The sequence below is a fragment of the Dermacentor albipictus genome, chromosome 3 (genome assembly GCF_038994185.2).
Source record: "Dermacentor albipictus isolate Rhodes 1998 colony chromosome 3, USDA_Dalb.pri_finalv2, whole genome shotgun sequence".
In the NCBI taxonomy this organism is placed as follows: domain Eukaryota; kingdom Metazoa; phylum Arthropoda; class Arachnida; order Ixodida; family Ixodidae; genus Dermacentor; species Dermacentor albipictus.
In genome coordinates this window covers 147,250,413-147,275,452 of record NC_091823.1, presented here as the reverse complement: position 1 = coordinate 147,275,452, position 25,040 = coordinate 147,250,413, and the positions used below count along the sequence as shown (strand labels likewise).

Genomic DNA, 25,040 nt, shown 5'->3' with positions numbered 1-25,040 from the left:
CAGGGATTAGAGAAATCGCTGGCGGAGACTTTTTTCCTGCAGCGGACATATATATTGACTGCCGATGACGATAATAATAATTCCTTGCACATTTACTCAATCAAATTTAATTTTAACATTTAACAGTGTAAGCCGACTGGTAATGAGGGAAAGGGAAGAGAGTCAAGGTGGCAGAGAAATAATCAGTGTGGTGGAAATCTGAAAATTTGCAGGCCGCATGGAACAGGACATTGGCACGTAAAGATTTCAAGCACAGCCTTTCACCATGAAGTAGAGCTTAACATGATGACGGTGATTTTTTGATACCAAAGTATTTAAGCTGCACCGACCCTAGCTAATGCAATCGCACGGCTAGTGTACCACGACGGTACGCATTTGTGGTATCATGGCTTACTTAGAGCATAAATTTCTTTCTTGGTTGCTGAATAATTTTTGGCAAATTTATTACACCGAGCAGAAACAGAATACGAGCGAACATTCATGTACCATACGAGCATAACGAAAAATGTGTATTTGTTCCCGTTTTCACGCTAAGTCATCGCCATCTTAATTTTGAGGCACTTTTCTTCGCCTGGTTGTCGAAAGACAGGTGTCGTATCGACCACCGTATTGTAAATGACGCTATCTTTCTTGTTGCCAAGTGAACAGAATCTAAGTATTCGCTTCCTTGTGTTATCATCACAAGAACTTGTAACCTACCTGGTATCCTGTTTGCGCATTATTAGAAAACTTCATTTCTACGTAGCCACAGATCGGCCTTACTATATCTCCCTCACAGTTCTTGTAGTAGTCAAATGAAACTCGAATGAGAAAGTGTTCATTGACGATATTTCTTTTTCCTCTCACCTCCGACAGATAAGTCGCTCGGCTCCGAACAAGGTGAGTGCTCTGTAACTTTTTAAGCCAAACAAAATTAGTATCAACCACATTTCCTAAAATTGTCATCAACTTGCGTGCAGGCTCTAAATGCAAATTAGTGTGTTGTTTTCATCGCGAACATGAAGAACGAATAGCAGTCAAAGTGGAGGCACCAGATTCTAAAATGCAAATAACAACTACCAAGTGTTTGTCGCAACGGTTACTTTCCTTGCATTTGAACTTACCTCCTGGACAATCCGTCTTTGAATGAGAACTTTAGGCAATAGGTGCAACATAAAAATTATTTGTTGTTATCTGTCAAAGCCACGCCCGCGAAAGAACAATGAAATTACGTCATGGCTCCGAAACCAGCTGTCGCTTCGAAAACGGTGCAGTCATCCGCTTATGAATGTTGAATTTACAAAGATCCTTCATCGCGGGCACCTTTACTCATTTGATGAGGCGTTTTCATCAATATCATTCGCATTCCGCTAACTGGAAGCCGCTCTACATCGCTATCAGCTATGCGAAGGTATCCTTGCTTAGCTGGCCTCAGCTTCGATGATGCGTCACAGTTGGAAAGTGTGTCATAATTTCGTAATGTATTCCTGCGAAAGTTTTTGACACTCAGTGCTTTGTATACTACTGTGCCAGAAGCTCAAGAAGGATCGGAAAGACAAAGAAAATTTACGACCGGGGAGGGCAGACGGATGAGCCAGTCAGAAAACACGAATGATCATTTCAAAAGCTAAGCTAGAAAGCCTTGTGGCTAGGCGACTTCTTGAAACGAGTGGCTATAAATTACTGAAAATCCTTTAAGCAGCTCCTTTTATTTGCGGAATTTCTTGACTGGTACTATCGGGCTAAACCATTGCAACACGACCGCTTAAAGCACGACCCATATTCATGGGTGCCCGTGTTCCCATTGAGAAGTGAATATTCAGGGTGTCTACCAAGTTGACATTTCCAAATTCCCTGAGTTTTCCAGGTTTTCCCTGAGCACCTTTGCGAAATTCCCTGAATGAGTCAGATCTTTGTTTTATATCAAGACAGGCTGACACCACGTTGTCCGATGCTGTCACTCTCTAGTAAGCATGCTGAAACAAAAAAATGACTTTATCCAGTTTGAATAGTAAGGAGTAATATATATTTTATTTAAAAAGAAAACAGAAGGAAGGTGTTAGTAAAATGCACAGCGAAAGAAATGGTAAAGCCCATTCCAAATTGAGTCGAACATTTTCAAATACGAATGAAAAGTAGATGCATACATAAGTAAATATTTTTTTTAATATCAGCTATTTCTATCAACTGATAGCAAGCTCCTCTGTATGAGGTCCTGAACTTTGTCACAACTAATGTTCTCTCTCAGCAGCTGGGAAGTCAACCTCAACTGTCCTGACATACTCTCAGCCCGTACACAACATCTCAGTGTTGGGTTTCACTGCGTAAACAATTTATTTTGGTTTGGATGAGGGGCACCTGTGTCTCAGCATCAGCCATCACTTAGTTTTTTTAGCTCAAGCTCCTTCAAAAAGGTGGCGGCACCCTTCCTTTCCCGTTAATTCCTCAGTGCATCGGTCCTTTCTGTTCTCATCCTCCTTCTACCACGCTTTCACCACATGGATCATCTGAAGCATCCTCTTGGTCAGTTGTACAGTCAACATTTGATTTCTTGGACTTCCGAGGGGCAGCAAAAAAAATTGAAAAAAACGGGCAGTCTGAAAAAAATAATGCATGTCTTTAACTGCCTTTAAGGGCTAAAATTACCACAGGCACGTCTCAAAAAGCTCTGAAGGCCTGCCAGTACGCTTTTTAGGCATATCAGGGCTTGCACTGTGGCAGGAGACGACGTGCACGCATGTGTAATTAAGTAATGTATACTGTGTCCCGCGACAATTGCCCCCTTCCCACGCTTGTTATGCTTCACCGCCTAACACTACTGTACCGAGGCAAAGCTAACTTTCGCAGACTGGCATTACGCAACACGCTGTGCTCTGCGAGCTTCAAAGCCAATCGCTAGGATTACAAAGGCGGAGTCGGTGCCATTGGTGATAGCGGCGAATTCTTTCAATGAAAAACACGGCACCGCACGGCAAGAAGCTTAATAGCGAACATAGAAGCAGCTAGGCCTGACGTTGCCGCGGTGGTGGTTACGGATTTGCGGATTTGCCTGCGAGAGTGCCGGTTCGAGGCGGCGAGATAATGAAAATAGCGGCGGTGGCGGCTTTGATTAATGCCATTTCAGACCTGCAGTCGGGGCAATATACATTGACTATATGGAGTACGTGGTGGTGCCGCAAAACCGTGCAAATTATCGGGCATGTCCGAAAAATCGGGCGTCTAGAAAATCGGTCGTTAACTACTCTGGCAATACATCGTGCCGATGACACGGCGTCAATGATGATTCGTTGCGATTCCTCTGTTACTGGAGCCAGCATTAACACGACTTTCGTTCCCTTTCAATAAAGTTACAGCTAATTTTCCCTGATAGAAGCACAAATTCCCTGAGTTTTCCCTGAGTTTTTCCAGACTGTTCAAATTCCCTGAGAATTCCCGGTTTTCCCGGTTTTCCCGGTTGGTAGACACCCTGATATTCGCCTGATCCAAGAAAATATGCGCAAGCTACAGGCCGTTGTTTAGTTATGTAATTTGGGTTCACATATGCAGGTTTGTGCTGAGATGAAACAGCAAAACGTATGTCGATTTTTTTTTTCAGGAATATGCTCTTTGCCAAAACTTTACCATATTTATCATGGAGTTAAGGCGATTATTGGCATGCAGGTTCGCGCGAGCAGCCGGACGAACTTAAGTGAACCTGCCGTCCCAGCATTCTTAGCTTTTTTCTTCTTTGCGTAAATTTTGTGTGTCGCTGCAACAAAAGCCAGAATACGGTATGTAGAGGGGTCGGAGGAATTCAGAATGGGGCCCTTGTAGTGTTCGCGCTGTAGGCATTGCGGTAGAATAACTGGGCAAGTTCACTGATGGCAACGCGGATCAAAGGCACACACACGCACATAAACATGTACACGCAGGCACACAAACAACACACACGCAGTTTCACGAGCACGTAAACATGACACACATACAAACGCACGGACACGAACATGTACACGCAGGCACACATAGGATACACACACGCACACGCCCGCACACAAGCATGTACACTCAGGCAAACATACAACGCACACACACACGCGCACAAGCCCAGGTGCACAACACACACACGCAGGCACGCAAACAACGCGTATGCACAAAACACACACGCATTTTCACGCGGTCATACACGCAACACACGCACAAAGGCACGCACACGCACGCACACAAACGTGTACACGCAGGCACGCATAGAACACACACACAAACGCCAACAATACACACACTCACGCACACAAACAAGTGCACGCAGACGCACACGCTCACACGCCCACAACACACACGCGCGCACACACACATACACGCAGGCGCACAAGAACACACGCACACTCACACATGCACACAACAAACACAGGCACGTACATGAAGATGTACACGCAGGCACACATAGAATACACGCGCACGCACACTAACACACGCGCACGGACACAGACCTGTACACGCAGTCGAACATAGAACACAGACATCCGTGCACACATGCCCGCGCACACAACACACAAACACGCATACAAACATGTATACTCAGGCCCACAAGTACAAATTCACAGATCCCAAACACGCATTTTCACGCGCACTTACAACACACACACAAACGCAGACACACAAACATGTGCACGTAGGAACATATACACAAGCAGAAAAATATGTACACGCAGACCCACATAGAACATGCACGCAGACACGCCCGAGCACACAAGTACGCACACAGACATGTACGCACAGGCACACATAGGACACACACACACACCCATATGCCCACGCACACAAACATGTACACGCCGGCACACTTAGAACACACACGCGCACACACGCCCACGCACAGAACACACACACGGACGCACACCGGCATGTGCACGCAGGCACACATAGAGCGCAGACTCACACACGCCCACGCGCACAAAACACACACACTTAGGCGCACATAGAACATACACGCACACAACACACGCACGCACACACATGTGCGCGAAGGCACACATAAAACGCATACACACCCACGCACACAATACACACACGCAGGCACACATATAACACACCAACGCACACGCGTCCACGCACACAATACACGTACGCACGCAAACAAACATGCACACACAGGTGCACGCGCATGTACACGCATATGTACACGCACGCGCACACGTACTCACACAAACAAGCACACGCAGGCGCACACGCACGCGCACAAACAAGTACACGTAGGCGAACATAGAACACACACACACACTCACGCACGCCCACGCTCACAATACACACGCGCTCACACAAACATGTACACGCAGACACACACAGAACACAAACACACACGCACGCAAACACGTACACGCAGGCACACAAGCACACATGCACAAAACAAACATCGTGCATTTTCATGCGCACATACTCGCTACACACACAAACGCACGCACACAAACAAGTACACGCAGGCACACATAGAACACATGCACACGAACACACGCACACAAACATGTACACACAGGGACACATAGAACACACACAGGCGCACACACGCCCCCGCACACAACACATATACGGAGGCACACATAGAACCCATACACGCACACACACACACGCACACAGTGCACACACGCACGCGCACAAACATGTACACGCAGGCACACATAGAACATACACGCACACAACACACACGCACGTATACAAACATGTACACGCAGGCGCGCATAAGAACACACAGACACACACACGCCCACGCACACAACAGACACACGCACTCGCCAAGACGAGACATACGCACACACGCCCTCGCACGTTCACGGGCACATACAACACAACACACAAACACGTGCCCACGCGCATGCGCAACACAGACCCACAAACGCAAAAGCATGTACACAGACATGTACACGCAGGCACACTTAGAACACACACAGACAGGCACGCACAAAACAAATTATCTGGTACAATAACGCCACAAAATGTAATGCCCGTCCTATTTGCCGGTAAGCCAGCCTCACGCAGCTCTTTGTTGTGCCCAACGTACCACAATTGAAAAACATTCGAATAACTGCTTGTACGTAAGCGTGCCGGAAGCATTGACATCGGAGCTATGCGACGGGGGAAGTTAAGGTTGTTGCCTGTTGGAGGGATGAAGAAGCAGCTTTTACGAGGTAGTTCTGTCATTGATTCGTTCGTGCAAAAGTCGTGCGAATATTTGGTTTCATGCAGCCACGTTTTTTCCTGAATGTTGCCAGTAAAACAAATATCGCCTAAGATGAACCTCGAATTGGGCGGAATTTAGAGTGATTTAATATTGCCGCTTTCTGCAGGTGCCGAACAGAACCGGTAAGTAGCTCTGGCCAATATTCCTTGCCATGCTTCTCACCCATTTATGTGTCCTGTCTATATACCCGCTGTACCCTCGCGTAGTGCTTTCGCCAGTCACTCGGCTGTCGTCTTTTCTTGAGCATTTCGCCAGCAACTTCAACAAATTGACGCTTCACTCATAGCCTTGAAACGGATAAGTAAAACATGACCGAGGAAAGCGCCCCCTACGTAGTCTAAGCAGCAAACTGCTGCTGAGCCTAGCTGTATAGCACTAAAATAAAAATAGCCGTATTATATTAGCTTGATGCTAAGATCACGCATATTGCCAATGAAAGTCCAAAATAAACGAAACGGGCTGACAGATGAAATAGCACACTGTGGTATAAAGTTTGTAAACAGGGATAAGGCGTCTGAGAAAGGGTGGCCAACCTTTCGATAGGAGGACCTATCTTCGTCAAAGGCGGCCTCGTCATCCTCGGCGTGTTAATTTTAAGACGAAGCTATAGCTCGGGCCCAACTCTGACGCGGCCTATTCAAATACATGTAAAAACGCAAGAATGTTTTTTCTGAGATAATCCCTGGACCAATTTTAATGAAAATTGTTGCGTTTGAGAGGGCAAGTTAAATTATAGTGACTATTGGAAGCGGAATCTTGATTTAGGGCTTGAATTTTGTTCAAACGATTTTCAAAAATTCAGAAGTTTGAAAAATATTGAAGCACGATGTTTACAAACTAATAGCTCTCCCTCAAGAACAGATATAGCGGTTCTGTAAACGGCATCCATTAGATCATTCAAAACGGACAAATTTCATAGGTCATTTTATATCTTACGTGAATTAGTTACGTTGTTTACGAAAGTTATGCAAATGTTGTAATTACATAAAAATAATGTTTTTGAGATTCATGTGTATGATGTCAAATTTGTCCGCTTTAGATGTGGTATTAGGTACAATTGAGAGAATTGCGATAATATTATTTCTTGCTGAGTTATGGAATTGTAAACTTGATAGTGTTGCTTTCTGAAAATTTGCGATTTTGCCAATTTTTAATAAAAGATTGACGACATAAATCGAAAATTCGAAACAAAAAGTCACTAGATTTTAAGTCTTTCTTTTAAATACCACAAACCCCGTCAAATTTAGTGCATTGGTTGCCGAGAAAAACGAATTCTCTTTTTACATGTATTTAGATAGGAGCACTCGAGCTTAAGCTTCCTCTTAAAATGTCAGTGCAGTGCCGTCACTTGTTTTCGGCTTCAGTGGCGGCTGGTTATAAAGGGAGAGACTGCATGGGTAATGAACACTGTCACCCGACATTGTGAGCGCCGTTCCCAAGATGAGGGGACAAGAGCGGGGCAGTCGGAAGGCGGGGGGATAAGAAAAGAAAGAAAAGCAGAGAGAAAAAAAAAACGGAAGAGGACACCAAGAGGCGAAAAAAGAGGGGGAGAAAGAACAAGAAAAAAAAAAGAAGGCATGGGAGGGCGTTGGGGAAGCAAGATGTTAGGGAGCATTCAGTGCATTCAGTAGGCGGCATGTTTTTGTGGCATTAGAAGAGCCGGTTAGGCGGTCAGTCCGCGAGTAGCACAACAGGCATAAACAACCTGAGGTGAAAGCGTGGCTTTAGTAGCATTGCAGCAATTCGTCGAGTAATTTTGAAGTAGTAAAGATGGCGACAAGGAGTCTGGGATGCAATGTAGGGCGTAGCTGGAAGGCGGCGGCATGGTCTTTCAAGGGCCGTTAACCCCAATAGCTTAACGTAGGTGTCGTTACGGCTACATACACAAATGGCGATATCCTGTGTGGCTCAGGCGTCGAAAAAGGTACAATGACGTCTGGGACTTCTAAATGTGTTAATGAGGGTGTTTCGAAAAACATATAATAGAAAACAGACAAAAAAATAGGAGGGGGAAACCGAAAACGGAATAACAAATAGGAGGTTGACGTGTAGAGAAGCGGGCGGGAGCCGGTGTACATGGGAAAATGCGGTGGTACAGTTGATATAAACGTAAAAATATGAAAGAGTATATTAAATTCAGTAGTGGGCAGGAAAAAATTTTCGAAATGGACGAACAGGTGAGATTAAGAATTAAGGTTAGCTGGTGGCATAATGTGTTTTGTGCCTATGTTGATAATATCAGAATTTCAGATTTATGTTACTGCTTTTAAATATTCGAAGATGCCACTGTCAAATTAATTCCAGTAGGGTGTAGGCAGTTAAACTTGTGTATGAGGTATGATTCCCCATATTTCCTTTCACGAGATGAACGGAAATTTGTTTGTGGCCTATAGAGCCTTGTTTTGTCAAATATATGACGATGTTCATCAATGTGGCCGGCTACTGCTTTAGGTAAATTGTGTTTTGTGTCCGTGCGGTGACCGTTCAATCTTGTATGAATTTGTTGTCCAGTCTCATCTATGTATTGTCTGCTACAAGTGGCACATTCTAGACAGTAGACTGTGTTGCTTGATGTCCAGATGAAAGCCGAAGCTACCTTGTGTGCGTAATTTGACGCTGTACTTTTTACTGTAGTAGTAGATTGAATATGTTTGCATGTAGAGCACCTGGGGTGGCCACAGGGACCGAACATGTCATATATTTGACAAAGCAAGGCTCTATATACTACAAACAAATTTCCGTTCACCTCGCGAAAGGAAGTATACGGAATCATACCTCATACACAAGTTTAACTGCCTACACCCGACGTAAATCAATTTGGCGCGTGGCAACTTAGAATCTTTAAAAGCGGTAACTTCAATCTGAAATTCTCATATCTTGAACCGAGACAGAAAACACATTATGCTACCAGCTAGCCTTAATTCTTAATCTCACCAATTCCTCCATTTCGAAATTTTTTTCCTGCCTACTACTCAGTGTAATATACTCTTCTATGTTTTTACGTTTACATCAACTGCACGACCCCCTTTTCCCATGGAAACCGGCTCCCGCCCTCTTCTGCGCACGTCACCCTCTTATGTGTTATTCCGGTTTTGGTTCCCCCCTCTTATTTTTGTCTGTTTTCTATTATACGCTTTTTCAAACACCCTCTCCAACACATTCAAAAGTCCCACACGTCATACCTTTTTTGGCACCTGAGCCAGGCAGGAAGTGACGGCGGATCCGGATCATGAGACGGAAATAATCAGAAGAATAAGAATGGGCTGGGGTGCGTTTGGCAGGCATTCTCAGATCATGAACAGCAGGTTGCCATTATCCCTTATGAAAAAAGTTTATAACAGTTGTGTCTTACCAGTACTCACGTACGGGGCAGAAACCTGGAGGCTTACGAAAAGGGTTCTACTCAAATTGAGGACCACGCAACGAGCTATGGAAAGAAGAATGATAGGTGTAACGTTAGGGGATAAGAAAAGAGCAGATTGGGTGAGGGAACAAACGTGAGGTAATGACATCTTAGTTGAAATCAAGAAAAAGAAATGGGCATGGGCAGGACATGTAATGAGGAGGGAGGATAACCGATAGTCATTAAGGGTTACGGACTGGATCCCAAGGGAAGGGAAGCGTAGCAGGGGGCGGCAGAAAGTTAGGTGGGCGGATGAGATTAAGAAGTTTGCAGGGACGGCATGGCCACAATTAGTACATGACCGGGGTTGTTGGAGAAGTATGGGAGAGGCCTTTGCCCTGCAGTGGGCGTAACCAGGCTGATGATGATGATGATGATGATCATGATGATGAGCCACACAGGTTATTGCCATTTCTGTATACTGCCGTAACGACACCTATGTAGAGCTACTGGGGCTAACGGCCCTTGAAAGGTCATGCCACTGCCTTCCAGATACGCCATACATTGCATCTTAGACGCCTCGTCGCCATCTTAACTACTTCAATATTACTCGACGGATTGCTGCTATGCTACTAAAGTCACGCTTTCAAACCAGTGTTTTTTTTTTTTTTTGCCTGTTGTGCTACTCGCGCACTGACAGCCTAACCAGCTCTTCTAATGCCACAAAAACATGCCGCCAACGTCACCTGTGAATGCTCCCTAACCCATAGCTTCCCCAAACCCTCCCATGCCCCCCTTCCTTTTTTTTCTTGTTCTTTCTCCCGCCATTTTTTCCCTCTTGGTGCCCCCCCTCAATTTTTCTCTCTCCTTTTCTTTCTTTTCTTCTCTCCCCGCCTTCCCGTCCCCCGCTCTTGTCCCCTCGTCATGGGAACGGCGCTCATAGATGTTGGGCGACAGCGCTCATTACCTCTGAAGTCTCTACCTTTATGACCAGCCGTCACCGACGACGAACGCACGTGACGTCACAGCACTGACCCTTTAAAACTAAGATGCCGAGGATGACGAGGCCGCCTTTGACGAAGATAGGTCCTCCTATCGAAACATTGGCCAGCCTTTCTGAGGCACCTTATCCCTGTTTACATCTTTTATAGCACATATTGCCAGTTTTATCCTATGACATTCACTTCGAAAAAACAAAATACACATTTACATTAAAATTATGTTAAGTACCCGGAGTCAATACAGTGCATTGATACAGTGCATGACACTCGGAAAAATACAGTGTATGACACTGGGAAGGTGCAATAATAATTAATTATAGCAGACTTCAGAATACAAGACGGTACCCTGGAGAATACTATACCAGAATGGGATAATTGTACGAGTTGGTTAACGTCGATGTTTAAGAGGAAGCTTTAGCTCGGGAGCTCCTATCTAAATACATGTAAAAGGAGAATTCGTTTTTCTTGGCAACTACTGCACCAAATTTGACGAGGTTTGTTGCAGTTAAAAGCAAAACATAAAATCTAGTGACTGCTGGTTTCGAAATTTCGAGTTAGGTTGTGAATTGTTTATAAAAACTTGGCAAAAATTGCAAATTTTCAGAAAACGAAACTATCAAGTTTACAACTCCGTAACTCTGCAAGAAAAAACGATATCGTAATTCTGTGAATTGTACCTGATAGCACGTCTAAAACGGACAAAATTGGTGCGTTACACATGAATCTCAAAAAATGGAGTAATGTGTAATTACAACTTTTGCAGAACCCTTGTAAACAAAGTAACAAATTCACGTAAGATGTAAACTGACATATCAAATTTGTCCGCTTTCAATGATCTAATGGATGCCGTTTACAGAATCGCGATATCTGTTCTTGATGCAGAGCTATTAGTTTGTAAACTTTGTGCTTCTATTTTTTTCATACGTCTCAATTTTTGAAAATTCTCTTAACAAAATTCAAGCCCTAAATCAAAATTCCGCTTCCAACAGTCACTAGAATTTAACTTTCTCTCTCAAATGCAACAAATTTCACTAAAATCGGTTCAGGGTTTATCTCAGAAAAACGTTTTTGCGTTTTTACATGTATTTGAATAGGCCGCGTCGGAGTTGGGCCCGAGCTAAAGCTTCCTCTTAAGAGATCGCGAAAGAAACGAAACACGTCGGAAGACGCGTAAAGCACAGAGCCTGTCCCTCGTGTTTCCACCCCTGTCTTTTGAGAAGAAAGAAATGCAGAATACAATGCATAACATATACAAAAAGTGCATAGCAGTAAAAGGAACAAAAAAGTAAAAAAAGTATGAAAACTACATTGCATTCTTGAACTAATGGGACAGAAATTATGATTGGCCATGAGCGAGAGGGTTGACCGAGGGTGTTACCTGCTCCGGGTGGTTACCGGAATTTTTAAGCAATCGTGGAGGTTTTCATCACAGGTGTATAAGTCGCAGGAAAATGGACAGTAAGAGACCCCTATAATTGTTAATATAAAGTGTGGTGTTAGATGTAACCATACCAGTACCAAATCGGACGCTCTGAATAACAACTGATTCAATCTCCTGATCTTTCCATGCGCCTCGTTGATTGCTAGCAGCACACTATCGCAAATTTTGCATTACGATATTTATGGTGAGCGTGAAATTTGATTGAATGAAAACAAGTGCGAATATTTATTTATTGATTTATTTAGTTGTTTACGCGTAATGCATTGTGTAAAGTGAAGGCATTGTGTAAAGGGGGAAATATGTTAACATAGCCAAAGGAATTAGGAAGCAAAAAAAAAAAAACATCGCCGACTCTGGGCTACACGATCGAATGCTACTGAAGATACAGTCAGCTTGTTTATTACTATTCATGTCAAAGTGTAGGCCTAAGGAGAATTCCAGTAGATTGGTATCACAAGAAAATCCTTGTAGGAAGCCGTGCACTGTCGGGTAAAAATGTTCCATAAATTTGTTTAGGGCTAACGATGCTTCCATGAGGCCAACGATATTTGTTTCCCTGTCCTAATGAGAACACACGATGCATCTTTTAGAGAGAAGACAACGGATATTGGCTAAAATAGTAGTTTGGGGGAAAAAAGCATCGCCCGCTCATGACTAGCAGGACAATCTCAGAGACAAATATGTTACTGGAGTTCACGGTATCCAGCATACGTCAGTAGCTGTGAGGAGCACACGATTTATAAAGTTACCTCTAAACGTCCTATGCGAATTCAGGAAACAATCACTCGCTCTTCTCCACGTTTTTCGATCGCTTCTTCACTCGTCGTGACGTAAACAGGGCTGTGCACTCGTCACCACTGTAAAATTTGGAGGACCCTTAAGCTTCGCTTTTAGGAATGGAATGCAATAGCATTCAAAGACCCCTTAATGCTTTTCATGCTTCCCGGCAACTGCAGCTTATCTAACCGTAACGTTTACCGGGAAGCGTATTTACAATGGCTAATAGATACAGCGGGGCGTGGCACATGCGCAGGTGCCAGACGTTTGCGCGCATGCGCAAGTAAGAGCGGGTGCGAGAGAGAAAATGTGGGGTCTTTTGCTCCTTGAATGTATGACTGTGCCTAGGCACTACGGAGGAGTTTCTTAGCGCGTGTTGTATGCGTTTGTCCTTAGGCGTTTGTCCTTAGTGGGCTCGAGCTTGTTTACGCTTGGACGCTGGCTGCCGGCGTGGTGAAACAGGTGATAACATCGCAGATGTTTCCGTCGGGTTAGTAGGGACCGTGGAAGAGGCCAATCCGCATATATTGAAGATGTATGCGGATTTCAACCGCGCCTTAATAAATGTATGCGTTCAGCCACGCTTTAGCAACCACGGTTGAACGCGAGTGGCTGAAAGGGCGCGGCCGACACTCGACGGCCCCGCAATCGCTATGCGAATACGTCGCGCCCCTCTAACGCTTCTTACGCTAACTTAACCTAACGCTTACCTAACCTGACGTTAACCTAGCGTAACGTTAACTCAACCTAACGAGGCCGACACAGACAACAATGCTCACGACGTAACCGTTGTTTGAACACACCGCGCCACGCCGGCATTTACGCTAACGTAACATAACGCAACGTTAAGGTAACCCAACCAAAGTTAACGTTAACGTAACCTAACGTAACATAACGTGGCCGAGACGCAAAACAATCCGCATGGCATAACCGCTGTGACGCCACGGCACCCTCACGCCTATTACGCTAACCCAACGTAACCTAAGCTAACGTAAACCTAACCTTAACCTAACTTAGTGTGGACGACAGAAACAACCAGTAATCCTCATGGCGTGAGATTAGGCAACTGCATTCAACCGTGTTTACTAAGGCGCTGTGCGTTTATTCCACTCAAGGGGGACCATTCAAAAATTATTCTGAGAGGTCCAGGAGAGCAGGCCCGGCCTCTACTACGGACCCTACTGCAACCCCCGAAAAAGCTGTATTTTTTCTCTTTTTATAAGGTAGAGTGCCGTAAGGCTTGACAAAGTTATAATCCAGCATGGCTGACTGAGCAGCAGCGCTGCACGCGCGAGAAAGTCTCTCCGTCGTACCTTTAGGCACAGCGATCGCCAAATAGGGTGTCAGTGCGCGCTGGTTCACCTATTTCACCACGCCGGCAGCCAGCGTCCGAGCGCAAACAAACTCGACCCCCCTCCGCATGGCCGGCACGCCTTGGGTCAAACGCACGCTACACGTGCAAAGAAACCTCTCCATCGTAGTGCCTAAACAGAGTCACATATTCAAGGAGCAAAGGTTCCCACACTTTCTCTCTCGCATCTGCTCTTACTTGCGCCTGGGCAGGAACGTCGAGCACCGCGAGAAACGCCACACCCCGCTTTACCTACTAGCAATTGCAAAAATGCTACGGGGAACACAGGCGGCGAACATATGCAGGAAGGCAAGCTTTCTGGTAGAAACGCGGCCTCTAGCGTGGGTCGATCTCCTGTTATTATTTCACACTTTTATTGTTTCATTCTGAGAAGAGCTAACATAAACGATATGCGCTGTCGATGTTTTTCTTTTTCCCATTACATTTGTTTGTTGGCTGCAGTTCTCAAAATTCCAAGGAATACCTTTGTAAACAATGAAGGACAAGGTATGATCAACTTTAATGGTGGAAGGGTGGTTAGGTTTACATAGTTACGAATTTGGTTCGAAATTCTTCCCACGTCCGACGCTGGACGAGGGACGACGGAGCTGGAATTTCTGCGACACGGGCCCCTTAATGTTCTCGCGTTAAAAGCTTTTGATTGGTCCTCATACCGGGGACATCAATTCCTATTCGTCTGCTAGGAAGCCATTGGCCATGCTGCTACACGTTCTCTCTTCCTCACCGTCTCGCTTGCTGTGTGGCGCAATCAACTGATTTCACATCGTGAAGCGGGTTTTGCGCTGCGCGTGTAGCGGTAACAGCGCGCAGGCGAAAAGCGCGCAGTGTTGGTTAGCGGGAGTTGATGGTGTTCTCAATTAGGCAACAATCGTCAGGTTGGCAGTGACGTAGTGTTCGCGCGTATTCTAGAGAACCACGCGACAAGGACGATGAATAGCGAACGTGAGAGAGAAAGTGTGCGGAATTGTTTAGAGGCCTTTAACGAAGCAATCTAAACGCATACGAAAAAAATAGACGCTTTTCTCGCAAATCTGCTGCTGAAAGGATCTGCGACAGCAAGCAGTTTCCTATTGCACGCGGTGCTGTTGATGTATGAACGGGCATTTGCTGACGAATAGCCGCCTTGGGTGCAGGTTGACATAACGTTAGGATGGAAATTTTGGCACGTTGATTTTGCATCTTGAAGTAAAAAGCGCGAAAACGACAGTACAAAGATAGACCGATAGACAAAAATTAATGATATAACGAGGCGCAGCAACTACGCGCCTTGGTGAAATCTATGAGCTTGCTTTGTCGGTACACTGTGGCGCCAAATGGCATGCACGCACGCTGCCTATGAAGATTTCGACTTCGATGTGTCGGCGGGTGACCTCGGCTTCTTTTTTTTTGCTTAACAACACGCAAAGGGCGCTTCGTACACAACAGAAAGCTGAATGAAGCCAATATATAGCTTCTTATTGCAATAAGCGAGAAGAGGAACCTCGCGAAGCTCGAATATTATTGCGATAACAATCATATGGATACTCTAGGCGCATTTCTGCCGCCGCCGTGAGGTTCTTTATCAACTCCAAAGGTGATAAAATCGTCGCCGCTCGCCGTATGCTGTATGTGCGAGGGAAAACGTGCGAGGGTGAGGCAGCGACATTGTGTCAATCTCGCGCACGTAAGCAAGGGAAGTGGGGAGGAAGTGCGTCTTCCGTCGCGTGCGACAATCCGCGGGAGGAGGTTAGGGGGGGCGGCGTGTTCTAGCCTGGGCGGCCCGGGCCTGGGTGCCAGCCCACCCGAGTCGCATATTACAATTGCTAGCAGCTACATTGGGGCGTGGCACTTGCGGAGACGCCGTACGTTCGCGCGCATGCGCGAGTAAGAGTGAGTGCGAGAGAGAAAATTTGGAGACATTTGCTCCTTGATTTTGTGACTCTGCCTAGGAACTACGGAGGAGCTTCTCAGCGTGTGTTGTATGAGTTTGTCCCTAGGTGGCCCGGCAGAAGTCGTGGAGTGTGGTAGTGCTGAACTTAGCGTCGGAAGTTGGCGGCTGGACGTAATTATATGTATTCAATCATGTTCGTTACTAATTGAAAGAACCTATCACTATTTCGCATTATTGATGGCACCTACAGGACACCAAAGCGGCAACGGGGACACCAAAGCTAGAACCAGGAGTGGTCCGTGGGTTGGGACTCGTCGAGGCCTGCTCGTGCCAAGGGTGTATAAAATCGGCTGTCCGTGACAGCGGACAGCCTATTTTTTATGCGAACACCCCCTGGCACGCTTCGGCCTCAGCGGCCTCGGCGGCCTCAAACTACGGACCGCCCTGCTTCCAGCTTTGATCTCCCCGCTACCCTTCGGTGCCCCGGAGTTCCTGCGCCGCCTGCTTTATTATGACCTTAGGTGCTCTCCTGAGGCCTCCGTTTGCCGGTTCCGTGGGGCCTCCTGAAGCAGTGCTTGCAAAATAATCCAATCTATCGTCGCTTCGAAGAAAGCCACCCGCGATTTGTGCAACACCAATCAGAACCTTGCCACTTCAAACACAGCGATCATCAAATGGGGCGTCAGTGCCCACTGCCTCACTGCGCGGGCAGCCAGCGGCGGAGCACAAAGAAACTCGACGCACCCCGCTATCCCGTCATGTCTAGGGGACAAACGCATGCAACAAGCGCTAAGAAACTTCCTCCGCCCAAGCAGAGTCACATATTCAAGGAGCAAACGCCCCCAAATTTTCTCTCTCGCACGCGCTTTAATTCGCGCCTGCGCAGAAACGTGGAGCACTGCGAGAAACACCATGCCCCCGCTGTAGCTAATAGCAATTGTAAAGATGCACCCGGGTCGTTTCATCTTGAAAACCACCTGGGACGGGCACAGAGTCCGGCCGCGCGGCGTTTTCGCGGCTTAGTTCACGTTGATGCGAGAGAGCAGGAAGGTCAATACGCTCGCTGCTGCTAGAAGTTCTCTTGTTTAATTTACGATAGCAGAAGAATACGCCGATCAACAAGTGTTCAACTGCCATGAGACACGGGTATGCTGCAAAAAAGCTGCTAAACGCTAAAAATGAAGGTAAAGGAACTGCTAGGGCACTAGTCCATGAATGAAAGACAACGTTTTTTTTTCTTGCAGTCTGCAGTACAAGCGCTGATGTAAATTTTAGGGTGCCGCTAGTGTACCATTTAGATAGGACTTGTGCATTCAAAGCCCACAGCTTGAAGAAGACCCGATTGCCTGTCATCTACATTATCATCATGGAATCTTGTCTCAAATCACTTGTTCATAAAGTGGTTGCACGAAGTCTTGGCACCCTCCATTGAAAGAGTTGTGTTACAACCAACTGCCTTCTTTTTCATGGACAATTCTGGGGCACATCATTCATCCTTTATGGATGATATAATGATGATGAGCGGGTCTCTACAAAGGTGCAGTTCCTTCCTCTCCCAAAAACACATAATTATTGCAGCCAGCAAGTCATCTGCCCCAAGTTCAGGAAGCTGTGCACTAATGTAAACTTCCCTAGAGGCTTTAGTGTTGCGGATGCACATTCTTTACTCTTAAATAGCTCCTGACGAATAATTTCGATGTTCTTCTGCATCAGTTTGATTAAAAGGTGCTGAAAAGATGTCAACCCTCAGACGTTCTATTCAGCATGGAAAAAACGGTGACCAAAATTGGCTAGTGAACATGACAATAAACAACGTGATGCATAGATAGTGTAGGAGATTGCGCCATTGCGTAAGAGTACGAGTGTCAACGTGGCTAATGGAAAGAGAGTAGCTTTGTTGAGGATAAAAAAGAGGAGCTGACCACAGAACTCGGGAAACCTCATGGTAAGCAACCGGCGGCCCTTTTCACGGAACTGTCTACTAAGGAGTGGGTGACATAAATGATGCCTGCGGTGATGACATCGAATATAATAGCGGAACATGAATGCCAGAACTTAGCTGAGGTGCGCCACCACAACGAAACCAACTACCAGTGTAGAACATGATAAGCGAAAATGTTGCCCCTCATTTATGTAGGGTTGTGCAGCAGAGAAAAAAAACACATTTGACAAATTGGTTGCCCGAAGTAAGAATGAAACTGAAAAAAAAGAAAGCAGGAAATCGTTGCAAGGAGTGTTTTTTTATTGAAAGCGACTCTCCCTGCAGAGAATAACACACCGCCACCCAACCGTCCAGCAATTTCTCCTACATGAAATGTTGGATGGTTTTCACGTCAAACGATCACATTACTGTGCCACACTGTACTTACTCAACATTACATTTGTTTAAATAAATGTTAGTTTAAATGTATTTTCTTTAAATCACACTTACAGTGAGAAAGGATTGGCCATATTTGCATTGTTTCCTATGAAAAAATCTGCTTTCTTTCCTGCCCAATCCGGTTCGCGACCTACTCGCCGCACTAGCCTACGGCTTTTGCGTTCTGGTGCTGGGCTTTAGGTCGCTAGTTCGATAGCGGCCGCGATGTCTCCGTTTTCAGGGGTCCGAAATATAAGAACGCTCAGCTGCTTAAACTTCGGTAAACAATAAACAATCCCAGATAGTCAAAGTTATTTCGGAGTTCCCCCACTGCGGCGTGCCTCAGATCGGATCGTGGCTTTGGCACCTAAGACTGCCGAGCTTAGTCACTTTGTTTTTGCTTTGCGTCCGAATTTTACTCATTGGCAGCGGTGGGCCGTACTCGCCTCTCTCCATTCCGACGGTGTGCGCATTTTCACACGGCCTCTGTTGCCGGTGTCGGGTAAATGGTGAACGGTGCCGTTGCCGGCGCAAGACAAGCGCTCACATCGCAATGGCCCGTCTCAAGAAGATTGTGACCGACGCGCAAGATTGCCGGAGGTCGACGGAAGCACCAACTGGTCAGCAGTGACCACGAGCAAGAGACGTACAAAATAGTGGTGGAAAAGAAAGCAGGGAAGAGATTGGGACTACCGGATCATGTAACGTCACGGGTAGGGATACAATGTAGATAGATAAGTTTTGAGGAAAAAAAAATTAAGATGTATACAAGAATGCTAGGATGAAAAAGATGTATATCACACCTGATTAAATCAAGCAGGCTGTGGGTGACGATTTGTCGCCGCTCTGCTTCAAAAGGGATGGCAATACATCATCATCATCATCATCTTCTTCTTCTTCTTCATCATGTAGGGTGGCCAAGACTCCCGCGCAGCAAAGCGGCGCGATTGGTCTTTCACTGCCATAGCACGAAGCTGAAAAGCGCTGTCGCAACACCGAAGTGGCGCGAGTGCTCCACGTAGCGCGTTTGAAAAACCCCCAAGTGGCGAAGCTTGTTGGTTGAAGGACGCGCGCTGAGTCTATGTGGTTGTAGAGTAGTAATTGGTTGTTTATTGAAATAAAAGAAAAGGAAGCGAAGGAAATAACCGCTGACTAAACTGTAACCGTCTATCACAGTGTGCTGACACCTCAAAAGCGGTCAGAGGTTGCGGGTAAGGGAGAATAGAGCGAGAGAATAGAGTGAAAAAGAGAACTACTTACACATGTACAACTGTGCGCCTAGGTAAAAGGACGTTGAGCCCTGCAGGATTGCGCATGTTCCACAACAATATTTAATGAGAAGGAAAGTGCGAGTGCGAGCACACGAGTGTATACTGGGGCGCGCGTCATGTGTTCCGGGTACGGGTAGCATGCGCGGCAATCGGTGGTCATTGAATTTAATGCTTAAAGATGAATTAAACTGAGTAGACAAGGTGCAAACAAGGACAAATGAAATCAATTTTGAAGTTTTACGTGCCGAGACCACGATATAATTATGAAGCACGCCGCAGGGGGCTACTTTGGATTATTTTTTTATCCCCCAAGTTCCTTAAGCTCGCCTAAATCTAAGTGCACGAGTGTTCTTGCAATTCACCCCAAAATAAAATCCGGCCGCCACAGCCCGAACTTAACGCGTGACCTCGAAGTTAGCCGCGAAACTCCATAACGACTGGGCTGCGGTGGCTGGTAGAGCATAAAGGGCAAAGGTGGCAAAACAAATGAGTCAAAGCGAAACAAAGAGGGACACCACCCATTTTCAGCCCTATCTCGCTCTAGTGGGCCACGGTGAATCCATCAATTTTCGTAACACTTTGCTGCACGTACCATCCATTTTTGATTACCTGGCCTACCGAATTTTCAGAACCACCGCCAAATCTACAGGGCCCACTGCTGGTGTGCCCAGCGCGCTAGCTCAGTCGCAATGGAGCGGTGCTGCTGACCGCGAGGTCCTGGGATCGATTCTAGTCCGTGGGGGCCACATTCCGATGGGAACATAAAGTAACAACGCTCGTGCACCGTGCTCTGGGTGCACGTTAAAGAACCCAGAGTGGTCCACACCAATCTAGGGCCCGCCGCTACTGCGTCCCTCCTAACCCACTGCGTAGTTTCGTGACGTTAAACATTGTAATTTGTACTCCTCGCATGCAAAAAATTTCACATCTCTCTAAGGTGTCCAGGTTACGTGTGTCCTTGGACTGGAGTATACTGTATTATTGCGATAGCCCAGTTATATGGACAGTCAATACGCATTTCCACCGTCGGCGTCTGTGTCGCCGCGCTGTTAAGCAAAAAGTCCAAGTGCAATAGCATTGCGGTCGCACACCGTATGCTGTGTGTGCGAGTGAAAGCCCGCGAAGGTGAGCCGATGATGGTGGCTCCATCTACCGCGCGCAATGCATGAAGGCGGCGAGGAAGTACACAGTCTTCCATCGCGCGAAAGGCACCAGAAGGGGGGGGGGGGGGGGGCAGTGAAGGCTTAATGCGAAAACACCCGTGTACTTAGATTTAGGTCCACCTTAAAGAAACCCAGGTGGTCAAAATTTCCGCAGTCCTCCACAACGGCGTGCCTCATAATCAGAAAGTGGTTTTGGCACGTAAAACCCCCATCATTTCTTTTTAACTATACACACGTGCAACCCGCAATCTCCTGCGACAGTACGAGCACCGATATGACCAATCAGTGCACTGGTGGGCCTTCAGAGCTTTTTCGGGTGTGCCCGTGGCGATTTCAGCCCTTAAGGGCTGTAAAAACATGGATCCATCTTTTCGGACGTTTTTGTGGCCCCTAGGGAGTCCGAAAAATTGTACGCTGACTGTACAACTGTCCAAGAGGATGCTTCATATAGTGCATGCGGCGAACGCGCAGCCGAAGAAGTGCAAGAAGACAAAGGACCTACGCATTGAGCAATGAACGGGAAAGGAAGCATGCCGCCGGTTTTTTGAAGGAGCTTGCACTCTAAAAGCAAAGTGTTGGCTGACGCCGAAATGCGGGTGTCCCTCATCCAAGCAAAAAAACACTATTTAAAACCGCAAGACTGAGGATTTGTGCGCGACTTGAGACTATATCGGAACACTTGAGGTTGACTTACCAGCTGTTGCGAAAGAATCTCACTTGTGATAATGTTTGGGGCTCATACCAGTTAGCTTGCTGTCAGTTGATAGAAATAGCTCATATTCTAAAATATTCTGTATGCATCTCTTTTTTATTCGTATTTGAGAATGTTCGACCCGATTCGCAATAGGTTTTACTATTTCTTTCAGAGATATTTTATTCGCTGTGTATTTTACTAACCCATCCGTTCTGTTTTCTTTTTGAATCAAATGAACACTGCCCCTTACTATTCAAATCAAATTGCGTACATTTCTTTATTGTTTTAACATGCTTACTAAAGAGTGACGCCATTGGGCGACATGATGTAGCGAGCCCGTCTTGACAGAAAACAAAGTTCTAAGTCACTCAAAGAATATTGCAAAGGCACTCTGAGAAAACCTGGAAAACTCAGCAAATTTGGAATTGTCAACTTGGTAGACACCCTGGTATGGTGCGGCTCAGAGTGGCCGCGCGGGCCCTATATTGAAAGCGATCTGCGATTGCGACAAAGCTTAGGCGAACCGAGGGTTGACCGCTTCGTGTGCGCTTTGCTCTCGCCACTTACGTCACGTTAAATCGAGAGGCAGCACGAAGGTCGATTCGCTCGCTGTTGCTGCCACACTTCATCAAGCCAGCGTTTCGGCGCGAGTGTCCGCGGTCATTGAGAGAGATGTGTTGACGTTTGCCTGTGCGCGCATGACGCCATACTTGTTAATTTAGCAAGCGAGCGAATGCTTACAAGTTTATACGGCTGATAGAACTACTATCCTTGCTTCGTATGGCCGTCTACTAATTTGCTATCGCAATCGTTGCTCCGCGTTTCGGGTGGAAGTGCGACTTTTAATGCTAAGCTTTCTTGGCATCTTCCTCTGACTTTTCCACTGCTGCTGTTGATATCTCGCACACCGGGTAAGGGTTGGTGTAGGGCCTGTGCATCCAAGAGAGGAACGCGGAAGAGAGGAAAGGTGACGTGAGAAACTCGTTTGGACTTTGTACTGCGCAGGATGTACACAATTCCTTCTGGGGCTCCCCGGGTGCTGCCAGATTAACTTTCTGACCGTTACAATTATCCATGACCCCCCGCAAGAGCATTGCAGAAATTACCGCAGTTACCTTTCCACTAGCATGCAAGTAGAGAGGGAAGCTGGATAGAATGGTAGAGAGGAAGGGGGAGGAGACACAGAATGGGTAGAACCAATGCAGTCGCGAAACAAGTGAATGATAGCGTTGCCACATTTCGCTCGCAGTTACCATACAGGGGGGGGGGGGGAAGATAGGGACATTGTGACGTGAGAAGGCAAGGAAACACTACTATATAGACACGACAGCGGTTGTGGCCAAACTATATCAATTGAAGTTTAAGGAATGGTACGTACGTTACATTTCTGCTATTTTTGAAAAATAAGCACCATGCGAATTTGTCAAGCGGGCAATTTACGCAGAGTGTGCAAATGCAGAGCCGCATTAAAGTGCACCGTTAGATCTAGACGACACGAGAGGAGCACTCTCACGTCAAATAGACACCTTTGTGCCCGCCGCGGTGGCATTTCGGCTGTGGCATTGCTCGAGATCGCGTGTTTGATCCCAACCACTGCTGCCGCATTCCGATTTGGGTGACAAAAAAAAAAAAAGCTCGTGCGCTTACGTTTAGAGACACGTTACAGAACATCATGGTGTCAAAATTATTCCGGATTCCGTCACGACGGCGGGCCTCGTTATCGGATAGTGATTTGGCACGTACAGCTCCATAATTCAATTAAAATTTAACACTACTGCCACGACGCGATGTGCCAAACGAGGCAATGAATATGTTCGACCAGGCACGTACCCAGGATTTTTTTTCGGGGGGGGCCCACCACACCCATCATCATCATCATCATCATCATCATCATCATCATCATCATCATCATCATCATCATCATCATTCTGTTTTATGTCCACTGCAGGACGAAGGCCTCTCCCTGCGATCTCCAATTACCCTTGTCCTGCGCCAACCGATTCCAACTAGCGCCCGCGAATTTCCTCATTTCATCGCTCCACCTAGTGTTTTGTCGTCCTCGATTGCGTTTCCCTTCTCTTGGTACCCATTCTGTAAACCTAATGGTGCAACGGTTATCTAACCGGTGCATTACATGACCTGCCCAGCTACATTTTTTCCTCTTGATGTCAATTAGACTATCGTCTATACCCGTTCGCTCTCTGATCCAAACCACTCTCGTTCTCTCTTAACGTTATGCCTAGCAATCTTCGTTCGATCACTTTTTGCGTGGTCCTTAACTTGCTTTCAAGTCTCTGCCCCATATGCACTGGCAAAATGCACTGGGAAATGCACTGGCAAATGCATTGGCACTGGACATATTTCACTGGCAAAATGCACTGATTGCACACCTTACTTTTCAATAATAATGGTAAGCTTCCAGTCAGGAGCTGGCAATGTCTGCCGTATGCGATCCAACCTATTTTTATTCTTCTGTGAATTTCCTTCTCATGATCAGGCTTCTCTCTGATTAATTGACCTAGGTAAACGTACTCCTTCACAGTCTCTAGTGGCCGACTGGCCATCCTGATCTCTTGTTCCTTTGCCCGGTTATTAATCATTATCTTCATCTTCTGCATAATAATATTCAACCCCACTCGTACACTCTCTCTGTTAAGGTCTCCAATCATTTGATGTAACTCGTCTGCATTGTTGTTGAATAGAACAATGTCATCGGCAAACCGAAGGTTACTGAGATATTTGCCGTCGATCTTTTCTCCTAAGCCTTCCCAGTTTAATAGCTTGAATTCTTCTAAGCACGCAGAAAATAGCTTTGGAGAAATTGTGTATCCCTGTCTGACCCCTTTCTCTCCAGGTATCTCCCTGCTTTTCTTGTGTAGAATTAAGGTAGCTGTAGAACCTCTGTACATATTCTAACGCGAAAGACGAGTCAGTAAGACAAGAAACTATTTACAGATTATATTTACAACAACGGTTGATGCGCTGACCGGTTAAATTCACAGCGCGAGCCTAGTTCGTTCTTCCTCCTCTTTTCTGGAGTGATGGCGCCTACGCGCCTCGTTCAAACAAACAAATACCTCACGCATGTAGCAATATTTTCCAAGCTTTTTACGTAAGCGTTCTGTACTCCTTGATTACGTAGTGCCTCTACGATTGCTGGTATCTCTACTGAATCAAATGCCTTTTTCGTAATCTATATAAGCCACATAGAGAGGCTTATTGTATTCTGCAGATTTCGCGATAACCTGATTGATGACATGGATGTGATCCATTGTAAGGTATCTCTTCCTGAAGCCAGCCTGTTCTCCTGGTTGACGAAATCCAGTGTTAACCTTATTCTATTGGAGATTATTTTGGTAAATATTTTTTATAATACTGGGAGCAAGCTAATGGTCCCATAATTGTTCAATTCTTTAACGTCTCCTTTTTTATGCGAAGCATATTACGAGAGCTCAACCCAGCTCCTCAGGCGCGGCGGTGTCGCCTTGAAACCACGTGACACCGTGACGTCACGACAGAGGAGAAGTGGCTTTGGCTCAACTCTTGCAAGACGGGCTGG

The 25,040-nt window shown here is 46.1% G+C and overlaps 1 protein-coding gene across 1 annotated transcript in view; it reads left to right on the top strand.

Annotated features, from left to right (window-relative positions):
* Nucleotides 1-25,040, top strand: part of LOC135896669 (uncharacterized) — a 132,433-nt gene that overhangs the window by 10,039 nt on the left and 97,354 nt on the right. Inside the window, exons 5-6 of the mRNA XM_065425155.2 lie at nucleotides 856-879; nucleotides 6,297-6,312. Coding sequence (XP_065281227.1) covers nucleotides 856-879; nucleotides 6,297-6,312 — 40 coding nt within the window. The remainder of the gene's footprint in view (nucleotides 1-855; nucleotides 880-6,296; nucleotides 6,313-25,040) is intronic.